At 44.0% G+C, this 14,680-nt stretch overlaps 1 protein-coding gene across 1 annotated transcript in view; it reads left to right on the top strand.

Moving 5' to 3' along the window:
• The first annotated feature begins 830 nt into the window (after positions 1-830).
• ATP10A (ATPase phospholipid transporting 10A (putative)) overlaps positions 831-14,680 on the top strand; it is a 190,428-nt gene continuing 176,578 nt past the window's right edge. Inside the window, 1 exon segment of the mRNA XM_027067869.2 lies at positions 831-1,549. Coding sequence (XP_026923670.2) covers positions 1,080-1,549 — 470 coding nt within the window. The 5' untranslated portion in view covers positions 831-1,079.

The raw sequence follows: 14,680 nt of genomic DNA, 5'->3' as shown, positions 1-14,680 counted from the left end.
AAAGGCAGCCTTTGCCCCAAACTTCTGCCACCGCTGGTCTTCACCTGCCCTCCCAACAACCACTTGCAATTCCCTGTCACAGTTTCTCATAAAGGCCTCCTCAAAACTGCAGCACACAGGGATATTTTAGCTCTCAGGGTTTTCCAGAGAGGAAAAGAAAAATACTTGCAAACCTGTCTTTCTTTTCCACTGCGAAATAGTCCTCCCTTCAATTAAAAAAGAAAGAAAGAAAGAAACAGAAAGAAAGAAAGAAAGAAAGAAAGAAAGAAAGAAAGAAAGAGAAAGAAAAAAAAAAAAGCCTATTTAGGGAAGTAAGGAAAGGCGGCTATGATCAGGGAAAAGAAAAAGTTCACCGAAAAAGTGAATCTGAAAGTAGGTGGAGGTTGAGCAGGGATAGGGAAGGGCGTAGAGGCAACGGAATTCCGACTTCTTGGGCTCTCCCCTAAAGCAGATATTCTCGATAAATAAGATTCAAAAATTGGAGCAGTGGTATACCATGGCTCATTTGGATTTTGATTCTAGCTGATTCCAGAAGGAGGCTCCTAACCCGGGTCCCCAAACTGTTTCCTCGTCCTGGGCCCAGGAAGCAGGGCTGGCCCAAGAAGAGCCTGGCAGCTGCCAGAGAACTGCGGTGCCTTTTCTTTCACAGTCTGCAGCTTCCTCTCTCCTACCGGAGACAAGGCGCGTTCCTAACGTTCTGGGACTGAACTGATGCTTCTGGGAAACGAAACCAAACTGCTCTAAGTTTCCAGCTCGGGCTTTTTTTCTTTCCCGCTATCTACGGTATCTCCAGCCCTGGCGCGGCGCGAGGCGGGGCCAGGAGCTGCGGCGGCGGAAATGGCCGGGAGGGCGCCAGCACAAGGGGGCTCTATGCGGCGCGCGCCCCGCCCCGCCCCGCTTGCGCCCTGCCGCTACTGCGGACCGGCGGGCTGGGCGGGGCGGGCGCTGACCGCCGTCTCCTTGCGTCCCGCAGGCTGGGAGCTCGCGCCGCCGCGCCCGAGCCGCCGGCGATGATCACCTAGGAGGCTGGCGCGGTCAGGCGCGAGCGGCGGAGGAGCCGGGCGCGGCGACACGCGGCCATGGAGCGGGATCTGGCGGCGGCGGCGGCGTCCCAGGAGCCCGGGTCCCCAGGTCGTCGCCGTCGGCGGCGGCGGCGTGGGGACGGCAGGACGCGCGTGGTGCGCTCCAACCTGCTGCCGCCCCCGGGCGTCGAGGACCCCGCGGCGGGCGCGACCAAGGGTGCGCGGCGGCGGCGGCGCGGGGGCACCCAGCACCTGGCAGACAACCGGCTCAAGACCACCAAGTACACTTTACTGTCCTTCCTGCCCAAGAACCTGTTCGAGCAGTTCCACCGCCTGGCAAATGTGTACTTCGTCTTCATAGCGCTGCTCAACTTCGTGCCGGCGGTGAATGCCTTCCAGCCCGGCCTGGCGCTGGCTCCCGTGCTCTTCATCCTGGCTGTCACTGCCTTCAAGGACCTGTGGGAGGACTACAGCCGCCACCGCTCGGACCACGAGATCAACCACCTGGGCTGCCTTGTCTACAGCCGGTGAGTTGGGCGCTCGGAGCAGTGGAGCGCGGGGTCAGTTCAGGGCCACGGCTCTCCGATAACTTGGTGTTGGGCTCTGTGTGAATGGCACCGGGCGGGGTGTGCCCAGAGAGCCGCTCGAGTGGGGGCGAAGGGTCCGACTTCCATTGCTCCTGGGAGCGCGGGAGGGTACCCTGTCCCTGATTGCTTGGCACTGAGATGCCATGTCCGAACCAGAATGATCCCAGGGCTGGAATCCAGCGGCCACTGGGCGTCCTCATCCCCACCGCTCCCGCCTTTTAAGTAAAAAGGAGGGAAATCCATCCCCCGTCCCCCCCCCCGCCCCCCCCCCCCCCCCCCCCCCCAGTGCTCTGGTTTGAAGTCCTAGCCCCAGTCTTCCATGAGGCTCTCTAGGATAGGTTGTTTAACAAGTTTAGCAACCAACACAGGTACCTAAAGCTCAGGCTTAGGTAACATCTCTTCTTGGAACAACAGTGAAACTGCCACCAAGTTTTGGTGTGACCAGCACAGACATATTAAAAAAGCAGAGGTAATAATAGCAGCTGCCATCCATTGATGTGAGCTGTGAGCAGGCCACCCACTGAGCACCATTCCATAGTTGACTGTTTATTGTTAATTTTCTAAAAATTAGCCCGTTTCTAAACGTAAAGACTGAGGCTTTGAGGGGTTTTCCAGCCCTGCCCATGGTTGGTATTAGGGAATGTCGTTCCATTGGGCTTTTTCTCACTCCCTGCACCTTCCCAGAGTTTTGGACCCTCAGGCTCGGAGTGACTGGTGTCTTTTCTCCCTTTAGACTATCCATCCCCAAAGAGCCACTCCAGATCCATCTTGGAGCTGTGCCCAGTAGCTGAGCCCACCTCAACAATCCAACCCCTCAGGAAGGCAGATGGTCTGGACTTCTCTCCAAAGCTCATCCCATCTTTCCCTCCTCTTCACTTTGCTTGAGTCCTGGTGTAGGGGGCTGATGTGGGCCGCTGAGTTAAGGACATTACTCTTGTCTGGCTTCTGTCACATGTGAGGGGCTTCTAGGAAATACCTTGTGCTCTCAGTGGCAGATTGTTCCCCTAAAAGATGGGAGTCATGGTTATTCCTACTTTTTAGGATAACTTAGATGCAGAGTTGTATTTCTGACCCTCCCAGCAACATTGGTTGTGCTTCATACTTATTTTACAAATGAGTAAACTGAGGTTCAGAGAAGTTAAGTAACTTGCCCAAGGCCACACAGCTGCTATGTAATGAAGTGGTACTAGAATTTAACCCAGGTCTTATCAGTTTTACAGCTTTTCCAACATTGGTGGTGCTTGTGCTTCTTAAATTTATATAAAAATTACTTGAGGAGTTTGTTAAAAATTACAGCTCTCAGGCTCCCATCGCCAGTGTTTCTGACCAAACTCATCTGGGATTGGACCCAGGAATCTGAGTGTTTAATTAGCACAGAAGTGATGCTTATTTAATGATGTCTCATACTTTGAGTAATGCTCTCTTGTTCTCAAGGGGCACCCACTGCCCAGTAGGCAAGCATGATGTGGATAGGGCTGTGGGATTTCCTGGCTCTTGTTCACAAGAAGCCTGAGAATAAGAAGGGAGGGGGCATCTATTACACAGACATCCTGTGTCCCTAGTGTGAGGATTCTGGGAGCTGTACATCTGTCTTCTGCAAGACAGAACTCTGGTGGGACTGTCACAGGTTTGAGTCTTCACACACACCACTTCCTGTTATTAGTGAGCCAGTAGCTCCGGTAGCCTCCTTTTCAGAAATACTTAGGCCTCAGGAAATATAGTATATTTTCAGTTGACAGAGTGTTTTTAATCCATTAAGTCATTTGACCCTTAAAACCACCATCACCCCAAATGTGCAGATGAGAAAATAGAGTGGGACCCAAACGCAGTTCTCTCTACTTGACTTCAAAAGGTTTCATAGGATTCTGAAACCTTCATCTTCCCCTTGGACCACACCTGTCCATGTTCTCCTCACCTTCTACCCTGACCAGACTGGGATTCTTAAATAATCAGTACAGCCCTCAGGGGCAGGTCCTCAGAGATAATGGTGCTTTCAGGAGAAGTTGCTAAATGTCTCCCAGCTCCCAAGTTGAATTTCTTGAATGCTTTCCTGGGCAGAGAAGGGGCCCTCTCCTTAGGAAGGTCCCATGTGCAAGAGGGGTGGTAGCTGTTTGTGGAGACGAAGACTATCTGGAGGACAGTCATCCTTGTTCAGAAGCCAAACTCTTCCAGGCCTAGAAAGTCTGTGATTGGTGTTTTTAGGACTGAGCTGTGAGTAATGTGGATTTCCGAGCCCTCCCCTGTCCTCTGAGAATGGTGACTTGTGCACCCATTGCATTCCAGGCTGTGTGTAGCTGCCTTGAAAGTTCTGTGCTTTGACTCAAACCAGTGCCCTGAGTTGCTCCTCACCATGTCATGCCCTAGCCACACCCTGGGATAGAAAAGGAGGAGGCTGGGTCTCGCCCGGAGCTTCCTGTGGGGACTGATTGCACTATGCAGGACGTGTCCATGGGCTGGGGCCAGGACAAGGCTCCTAGCCTAGCATTGAAGGATGCAGGTGAGGAGAGGCCTCCCAGAGGAGGGCATGAGTGAGGACCAGGGAGGATGTGGCCAGACAAGGGGCGGGAAGGGCAGATGCCACAGTTGAGAGAACACAGGATGGTGGTGGTGGTGGTGGGGCACGTGACAGGGTCAGGGCAGCCTAAGACTGCAGCCAGGCCATAATTTTTTTTGTGGGGAGGGGGGAGTAAGGTGCATTCTTGAAGCCCAGGATCTCAGGTGCCTGGCATTGGGACCAGCCAGAGTGGCCCAGAAGATGACTTATTTTATGTCAGGCCAAAGTTTGTTCCGTGCCTTTGGTTACTAGAGAGACAATGGGAAGCACAGTTGTGAGCAGTCAAGGTCTGTTCTGTGCTGCATCATTTCTCTGGTTGATGTGCAGAGGGGTGTTTAGTCAAAGCATGTGTAAATGCAGAGCATGAGCAAAGTTTAGTTGGGGAAGCCTTATCCGCTGACACCGTCTCTGGATAGTGGCTTCTTTTGGACATGTCTGTGTTATGACTGTAGCCTGCAGTGTGTCAGTTATTTATGTGGTGTTTCTCTCAGTAACATGGTCCTAGGGTTCCTTCTTTATGAGAATCCCCATCAGACTTGTGAGAAATGCAACTTCCCCAGCCCCCACCCCATGCTTTCTAGCCTGTGGAGGTGGGAAAGCTGGTGTCTTCATCAAAGCTTTGTTAACACACAGAAGTTTGAGAAGCAGTCCTTTGCTTCCATGTCCTGAGCCCATTGTATCCTCTCATGGATTTCATACTGTGGTATTTAGAAAAATTCTCCTGAGCCATGCTCAGTGGGATGAGAGAGCTAGAGAGGTGGGTGATCTTGGGGGTCGGGTCCTATCAGTGACCTCCCAGCTGGTAGAAATGGTCAGTTTGAGCATCATGCATTTGTGGTCTAGTGGGTTGGGGAGGGTGTAGAAAGGTCTTCTTGGTCATACAGACCATTTTGGTGCTGGCTGCGGCTGGCCAGAGGGTCCACAGGTGGAAAGAAAGGGGGCTTACTGAGCAGCCATCTGGGACAAGGCTGGTGTCACCAGAGGCCTGGGCTGAGAGGGGAACAAATGGTTGAAGGGTGCAAGATTGGCAGGGCTGAAGGAGGAGAGGACATGGGAACACAGAATCAGCCTGGAGAGTGGTGATGGGGTCAGGAAAACAGAGAATAGTTGTCTGAGAAGGACATTGATAAGGAAGTTGAAGAAGCAACATTCCGAGAAGGGAATATTGCCCAGGAGAGCCAAAGGGAAGAAGCAGGGACCATGCATGTAAGAAAGCACTCTCATCCTTGTCTTCACTTTTAAGGGAAGTGGGTAATACTTCATTAAACAAGAAAACCTGCTCCCTGCTCCCAGAAACAGAGCAGGTCTCCTAAGGGTACAACTTGAGGTGGGGGTGCTGCATAAGCCCCCTGCCTCACCTGCACTCTGTTTCCTAAGTTGTCAAGTGGGCTGTTGAACCCAGGTCTGCATTCCCCTTCTGGCTCCCTTGTCCTGTGACCCTTTGCTCCATACTCTGCCTGAGTCATTATATAATGTTTCCCCCCCTTTTGCCTCCATTCCCTTTGTAATGACTTAAATATAGTCTTTTTAAAATTTTTTTAATTTAATTTTTTAAATTTACATACAAATTAGCATATAGTGCAACAATGATTTCAGGAGTAGATTCCTTAATGCCACTTACCCATTTAGCCCATCCCCCCTCCGACAACCCCTCTAGTAACCCTCTGTTTGTTCTCCATATTTAAGAGTCTCTTATGTTTTGTCCCCCTCTCTGTTTTTATATTGTTTTTGCTTCCCTTCCATCATGTTCATCTGTTCTGGGTCTTACAGTCCTCATATGAGTGAAGTCATATGATATTTGTCTTTTTCTAATTTCACTTAGCATAATACCCTCCAGTTCCATCCATGTAGTTGCAAATGGCAAGATTTTATTCTTTTAATTGCCGAGTAATGCTGCATTCATCCATCGATGGCATTCATCCATCAGACATTCTTCTTTATCCATTCATCCATCGATGGACATTTGGGCTCTTTCCATACTTTGACTATTGTTGATAGTGCAGCTATAAACATTGGGGTGCATGTGCCCCTTCGAAACAGCATACTTGTACCCCTTGGATAAATACCTAGTAGTGCAATTGCTGAGTTGTAGGTTAGTTTTGTTTTTAATTTTTTGAGGAACCTCCATACTGTTTTCCAGAGTGGCTGCATGAGCTTGCATTCCCACCAGCAATGCAAAAGAGATCCTCTTTCTCCCCATCCTTGCCAACATCTGTTGTTGCCTGAGTTGTTAATGTTAGCCATTCTGACAGGTGTAAGGTGGTATCTCATTGTGGTTTTGATTTGTATTTCCCTGATGATGAGTGATGTGGAGCATTGTTTGATGTATCAGTTGGCCATTGGCATGTCTTCTTTGGAGAAGTGTCTATTCATGTCTTTTGCCCATTTCTTCACTGGATTATTTGTTTTTTGGGTGTTGAGTTTGGTAAGTCCTTTATAGATTTTGGATACTAACCCTTTATCTGATATGTCATTTGCAAATATCTTCTCCCATTCTGTCGGTTGCCTTTTAGTTTTTCTGATTGTTTCCTTCACCATACAGAAGCTTTTTATTTTGATGAGGTCCCAATAGTTCTTTTTTGCTTTTATTTCCCTTGCCTCTGGAGATGTGTTGAGTACGAAGTTGCTGTGGCCAAGATCAAAGAGGTTTTTGCCTTTCTCCTCAAGGATTTTAATGGCTTCCTGTCTTACATTTAGGTCTTTCACCATTTTGAGTTTATTTTTGTGTATGGTGTAAGAAAGTGGTCCAGGTTCATTTTTCTGCATGTCGCTGTCCAGTTTTCCCATCACCACTTGCTGAAGAGACTGTCTTTATTCCATTGGATATTCTTTCCTGCTTTGTCAAAGATTAGTTGGCCATATGTTTGTGGGTCCATTTCTGGGTTCTCTATTCTGTTCCATTGATCTGAGTGTCTGTTCTTGTGCCAGTACCATACTGTCTTGATGATTACAGCTTTGTAGTATAGCTTCAAGGCCAGGATTTTGATGCCTCCTGCTTTGGTTTTCTTTTTCAAGATTGCTTTGGCTATTCAGGGTCTTTTCTGGTTCTATACAAATTTTAGGATTTTTTTGTTCTAGCTTTGTGAAGAATGCTGGTGTTATTTTGATAGGGATTGCAATGAATGTGTAGATTGCTTTGGGTGGTATCTACATTTTAACAATATTTGTTCTTCCTATCCAGGAGCATGGAATATTTTTCCAATTTTTTATGTCTTCTTCAATTTCTTTCATAAGCTTTCTATAGTTTTCAGTGTATGGGTTTTTCACCTCTTTGGTTAGATTTATTCCTAGGTATTTTATAGTTTTTGGTGCAATTGTAAATGGGATCGATTCCTTGATTTCTCTTTCTGTTGCTTCATTGTTGGTGAATAGGAATACAGCCGATTTCTGTGCATTGCTTTTATATCCTGCAACTTTGCTGAATTCATGACTCAGTTCTAGCAGCTTTTTGGTGGAATTTTTTGGGTTTTCTATATAGAGTATCATATCATCTGTGGACAGTGAAAGTCTTAGCAGAGGCTAAGACTTCCAATACTATGTTGAAAAACAGTGGTGAGAGTGGACATCCCTGTCTTGTTCCTGACCTTAGGGGGAAAGTTCTCAGTTTTTCCCCATTGAGGATGGTACTAGCGTTGGGTCTTTCTTATATGGCTTTTATGATCTTGAGGTATGATCCTTCTATCGCTACTTTTTTGAGGGTTTTTATCAAGAAAGGATGCTGTATTTTGTCAAATGCTTTCTCTGAATCTATTGAGAGGATCACATGGTTCTTGTCCTTTCTTTTATTGATGTGATGAATCATGTTGTTTTGTGGATATTGAACCAGCCCTGCGTCACAGGTATAAACCTACTTGGTCATGGTGAATGATTTTTTTACTGTATTGTTGGATTCAGTTAGCTAATATCTTGTTGAAGATTTTTGCATCCATGTTCATCAGGGAAATTGGTCTATACTTCTCCTTTTTAGTGGAGTCTCTGTCTGGTTTGGGAATCAGGGTAATATTGGCTTCATAGAAAGAGTTTGGAAGTTTGTCTTCCATTTCTATTTTTTGGAACAGCTTCAAGAGAATAAGTGTTAACTCTTCCTTAAATGTTTGGTATAATTACCCTGGAAAGTCATCTGGCCCTGGATTCTTGTTTTTTGGGAGAGTTTTGGTTACTAATTCGATTTCCTTACTGGTTATGGGTCTGTTCAAGTTTTCTATTTCTTCTGTTTCAGTTTTAGTAGTATATATGTTTCTAGGAATTTGTCTATTTCTTGCAGATTGTCCATTTTATTGGCATATAATTGCTTATAATATTCTCATATTATTGTTTTTATTTCTGCTGTGTTGGTTGTGATCTCTTTCATTTTGATTTTATTTATTTGGGCCTTTCCTTTTTCTTTTTGATCAAACTGGCTAGTGGTGTATCAATTTTGTTAATTCTTTCAAAGAACCAGCTTATGGTTTCATTGATCTGTTTTGTGTTTTTGGTTTCAATAGCATTAATTTCTGCTCTAATCTTTATTATTTCCTGTCTTCTGCTGGTTTGGGGTTTTATATGCTGTTCTTTTATCAGCTCTTTAAGGCATAAGGTTAGGTTGTGTACTGAGGTCTTTCTTCCTTCTTTAGGAAAGTCTGGATTGGTATGTACTTTCTTCTTATGACTGCCTTTGCTGCGTCCCAGAGGTTTTGGGTTGTGGTGTTATCATTTTCATTAGCTTCCATATACTTTTTCCTCTTTAACTTCTTGATTAGCCCATTCATTCTTTGGATCTTCTTTAGTCTCCAAGTGTTTGTTACCTTTCCAAATTTTTTCTTGTGGTTGATTTCAAGTTTCATAGTGTTGTGGTCTGAAAATATGCATGGTATGATCTCGATCTTTTTGTACTTGCTGAGGCCTGATTTGTGTCCCATTATGTGGTCTATTCTGGAGAATGTTCCATGTGCTCTGGAGAAGAATGTATATTCTTAATATTTCTGTTAAGTCCATCTGGTCCAGTGTGTCATTCAAAGCCATTGTTTCCTTGTTGATTTTTTTCATTAGATGATCTGTCCATTGCTGTGAGTGGGGCATTGAAGTCTCATACTACAATGGTATTACTATCAATGTGTTTCTTTATGTTTGTGATTTATTGATTTATATATTTGGGTGCTCTCACATTTGGCGCATAAATGTTTACAATTGTTAGGTCATCTTGGTGGATAGACCCCTTGATTATGATATAATGCCCTTCTGCATCTCTTGATACAGTCTTTATTTTAAAGTCTAGATTGTCTGATATAAGTATGGCTACTCTGGTTTTCTTTTGTTGACCATTAGCATGATAGATGGTTCTCCATCCCCTTAGTTTTAATCTGAAGGTGTCTTTAGGTCAAAGTGGGTCTCTTGTAAACAGCATATAGATGAATCTTGTTTTCTTATTCATTCTGTTACCCTATGTCTTTTGATTGGAGCATTTAGTCCTTTGACGTTTAGAGTGAGTACTGAAAGATATGAATTTATTGCCATTATGTTGCTTGTAGAGTTGGAGTTTCTGGTGGTGTTCTCTGGTCCTTTCTAGTCTTTGTTGCTTTGGGTCTTCATTTGTCTTTTTTTTTTTTTTTTCATCTTTTCTCCCCTCAGAGAGGCCCCCTTAAAATTTCTTGCAAGGCTGGTTTAGTGGTCACAAACTTTTTTGATTTTTGTTTGTCTGAGAAACTTTTTATCTCTCCTTCTATTTTGAATGACAGCCTTGCTGGATAAAGAATTCTTGGCTGCATATTTTTCTGATTCAGCACATTGAATACATCCTGCCACACTCCTGCCACACTTCTTCGTGGCCTGCCAAGTTTCTGTGGATAGGTCTACTGCAAAACTGATCTGTCTTCCCTTGTAGGTTAAGGACTTTTTTTTCCCTTGCTGAGTTCATGATTTTCTCCTTGCCTGAGTATTTTGTGATTTTGACTATGATATGCCTTGTTGATAGTTGTTTTTTGTTGAATCTAACAGGAGTTGTCTGTGCTTCCTGGATTTTGATGTCTGTGTCTTTCCCCAGGTTAGGAAAGTTTTCTGCTATGATTTGCTCACTTAACCCTTCTACCCCTATTTCTCTCTCTTCGTCTTCTGGGACTCCTATGATTCTGATGTTGTTCCTTTATAATGAGTCACTGATTTCTCTTATTCTTAAATCATGCTCTTTTGCCTTAATCTCCCACTTTTTTTTTCTGCTTCATTATTCTCCATAAATTTGCCGTCTATATTGCTGATTCTGTGCTCTGCCTCATCCATCCTTGCCGCCGCGGCATCCATTCAAGATTGCAGCTCAGTTGTAACATTATTTATTTCATCCTGACAAAATTTTACTTCTTTTGTCTCTGTGCAAAGGGATTTTAATCTGTTTTCAACTCCAGCTAGTATTCTTATTATCATGATTCTAAATTCTGGTTCAGACATCTTGCTTGTATCTGTGTTAGTTAAGTCTCTGGCTGTCGTTTCTTTCTGCTCTTTCTTTTGGGGTGAATTCCTTCATTTCATCATTTTGAAGGGAGAAAAAGAATTAATGAGGTTAAAAAAAATTAAAATTAAAAAAATTTAAAATTAAAAAATTAAAAACAAACATACAAAAAGAAATTGAATAAATGATGCTCGATCCTAGGTGTGTTTTGGTCTGGCTGTTGCAAGGGGCTTGATAGATTAGAGAAAAAAGGGGAAAGAAAAAAAAAGGAAATTGTTTGAAACTTTGAATAAATGAATACGGTGAAGTAGAGTAAAATGAAATGATGGAGGTAAAATAGAATTTGAAAAAAATTTACACAAAAGTAAAAAATATAGTAGAAAAAATTAAAGAAAAATATTTTTAATAAAAATAGAAAATAAAAATGAGTTTCTTCTCTTTCTGTATTTAAAAAATGAAAAGAAACAAGAGAAAAAAAAAACGAAAGAAAATTGAATAGATCGACCTGCAAACAGACTGAAATATGACTGAAATTACTTTGTTTTCCCCTAGAAGTCAAACTATGAAGTGCTTTATAGTCCATAAACTAAGCAGGTGGAGAGACTTCTGTTCCTGAAGAGTGAGGTTGGCCCAGTTGGGCGGGGCTTAGTGTAATGGCTCCATTTTCCACTAGATGGCGCTGCTTAGCTTTCTGGGGTGGATTGTTGTGGCAATTGTAGGTGTGTGTGCGTGGGAGCAGTGAAAATGGCATCACCCAGCTACCCAGTTTCTAGTATGGGAACTCTGTTCTCCCCAATCAACAGTCGCGCACCTGTCCTTTGTCCTCGGCTTCCTTCCACTCCCCACTTTTACACAGTCTGTGACCAAGCCCCAGGCAGACCCTCCCTCCTGAGTTTTGTCTCAGATGCAGCTGTTTTTCCCGACCCCTTACTTCTAAGGGACTGTGTCTTTGACCCATTCTGCCCCTCTACAGGAGGGTCTCACCAAGCAATGGCTGGGTGCAGGCCGCATCCAGGAATGTTTGCAGGACCGTGCTGCTACTGATGCCCAGAGACGGGCTGGCACCCGACCCAGAAAAAAGTCCATGAGATAGTGTAGCAGCAGCGTCTTAGGGATTATGGAAAATCACAATACGCATCTGGTACCAGGCTTCACCCTGAACGACGTTGCAGCACCAGTGGATGTGGTTGTTTTCCCCGGTCCACTGGGGCCTTGCCTTTGGGGTACCCACACAGCCTCTACCAGGTATTCTCCCATCAGGGGAACTGCCTCTCCCTATGTGGCCAGAAGACACCTGGACTCAACTCTCTTCCTGGGGATTCACTCTTCCCACCAGAGCACTGCCAGGTATTGAGCTGAGGAGTTTCAGACTCTGTGCTCCCCCTGTTTATAGTATTAATGGAATTTAAACCCTCTCCTTTCTCCCTTTTTAGTTCAGGCCCTATGGCTGTTTCTGCTTTTCCACTTTCTCTCCAGCTGCTTTGCGGGGGGTGGGGGGGTGCTTTTTCCAGAGTCTTCCCCCCCCCCCATCGTCTCTTTGCACGCAAAAGCAGCTCCCTGCCCTCTGTGGCTTCTCTCCCCCAGTTCACCTCTACCTGCTGTGTACCTGCTGAGTTCTGTGGTTCATGTTGTGCAGATCGTTGTATTAATCCTCAGATCAGTTTTCTAGGTGTGTAGGATGGTTCAGTGTTGGTCTAGGTGTATTTCATGGATGCAAGACACAGAAAAAAACTTCCATGCTGTTCTGCCGTCTTGTCTCCTCCCCCCTGTAATGACTTAAATGACTTAGTCTTAATGACACCTTCCAATGTCTGTCTCCAGAATGGTGGAAACAGAGTTTCTGCATGAAATAATCTGAGATGACTTTTTCCAGAATCATTTGGGCTCTGTACTTGTATTTGAGTATGGTGCCTTGGTGTCTTTCCATTATCTTGTGGGAAAAGAGGTAATCAAGGGGTACTCTAATGCTTATCTTGGAATTGCTCTAATTTTGTCTGTTCCCTTTCCTTTGATTCTCACTTCATTTCCCCAGCTCACTGGGTTTATCTGTCCCAACCTGCTTACCCTGGTCTTCATGATTTGTTTTTTCAGAAGAGCCTGAAATGAGACCCAGCAAAGTTTTCCTTTTGTTTTCTGTTCATTTATCTTGTCTTCCTTCTCCTTCTTTCCCTTTCCTGGGCAGGAAACATCTTGCCTTCATGTCAGCAGCAGAAACATCTTTTCCCTGGAAGCATAGCAACTTTATCTTATTTGGAGTAAAAGATTCACAAAAGCAGACACCAGGATAAGATCCAGGAGACAGGAACATGCTCAGATAATGAATGTCCTCTTTAAGGCCCCTCACACATGCCAGGCTGGAGGACACTTGGATAATATTTGGACATTGCCATTCACCTGGTTTTTAGAAGTTGTTTTTCTTTTGACACCTGCCATGTGTCATTTGTGACTGCACTCATGGTTGTCAAGTTGTAGAAAAAAACCCTTTCTTTCCCTACAATCTTGGTTGCCTTCAGAAGGCAGTCTTGTTCATGGGGCAGTTCTTTTTTACTTGTTGATAGGAGACAAGTGTTTTGTACGTGTAATTCCATCTTAACCTAACAACAGCCATATTTTCACATCCCCACTTTTCACATATGAGAACACTGAGGCCATAACTTCATCTTGTCTTACCAATAGCCCCTTTACTTTTTACATCCCCTTTACTTTTTACACCTCCATTTCACAGATGGGGAAACTGAGGCTTTAAGAAATAGATAGCTTGCCTAAGTTCTCCCTCTTAGACAGCAGCACCACAGCTTAAGTCCACAGTTCTGCTCTGGCTGCACTTTTATTGTTATTTTTGTACTTGCAACCCCTACCTGTAGGAGAAGTAAGCCTCATTTTTTAAAAAATAGTTGAAAATGTTATTCACTTAAAAGTACTTTCTAATTTCCCTTATGATTTCTCCATTGACCCATTAGATATTTAGGAATGTCTTAATTTCTGCATATTTGTGCATTTTCCAAATTTCTTTCTGTTATAGATTTCTAATTTCATTCTATTTGCACATATAGAGAATTGCACTTGTAATAAACCATCCTTCAGTTTCAACAGTTAGCAGCTCATGGCCAACATTGGTTTGTCCTACCCACTCCCTCTTTCCCTTTTATTTTGAAGCACATCCCAGATAGTTTTTTCTGTAAATGCTTCATTATTTATCTTTAGAAAAGCAATGACTCATTTCATTTCATTTCATTTCATTTCATTTCATTTCATTTTTAAACGTTTATTTAAAACACAGAGAGCAAGTGAGAGAGAGCAGGGGAGGGTCAGAGAGAGGGAGAGAGAGAATCCCAAACAGGCTCTGCACTGTCAGCACAGAGCCCAATATGGGGCTTGATCCCAAATCAAGAGTCGGAGGCTTAACCGACTGAGCCATCCAGGTGCCCCTAATTTTTATTATTTTTAAAGATCTTATTTTTAAGTGATCTCTACACCCAATGTGGGGCTTAAACTCAACAACCCTGAGATGAAGAGTTGTATGCTCTACTGACTGAGCCAGCCAGGTACCCTGCAATATTTTTAAAACTAAACTGCAGTATAATTATTATACCTAAATTTATATTCTTTAATACTATTAAGCCTCTAATCTGTGTTCAGATTTTCACTTGTCTCATAAATACCATATATATTTTTTTCTATCTGTATGTTTGAATGAGATCCAAATAAGGTCTCACTGTGATTGGCTGATAGATCTTTTAGGTCTCCTTTAATCTGTTGACATCCCCCTCTTAAACCATTTCTTTCTCATTTTCCTCCTTGCAATTTATTTTGAAGAAATTGAGTTATTTATACTGTAGGTTTTCCCTTGGCCTGAATATTGCCTCTTACTTTCCTGCGATATCACGTGACATGTTCTTTGGGCAGTAATTCCTGTTTAGTGTAGATTGGTCTGGATGCTTTGTCAGAACTTCCTCAGGTACAGATTTGGTTTTCTTTTCTTTTTTTGGTCAAAACCACATTCATAGATGGTGTTGTGCACTTCTATCAAGAGGAACATAATATTCCTCTGTCCCTCTTTTTCTGGTGTTAGCAGCCATTGATGACCGTTGCCTACATC

The sequence above is a fragment of the Acinonyx jubatus genome, chromosome B3, assembly GCF_027475565.1.
Source record: "Acinonyx jubatus isolate Ajub_Pintada_27869175 chromosome B3, VMU_Ajub_asm_v1.0, whole genome shotgun sequence".
Classification (NCBI taxonomy): domain Eukaryota; kingdom Metazoa; phylum Chordata; class Mammalia; order Carnivora; family Felidae; genus Acinonyx; species Acinonyx jubatus.
The sequence above is the reverse complement of the archived record's forward strand: the minus strand, read 5'-3'. Positions and strand labels throughout refer to the sequence as shown.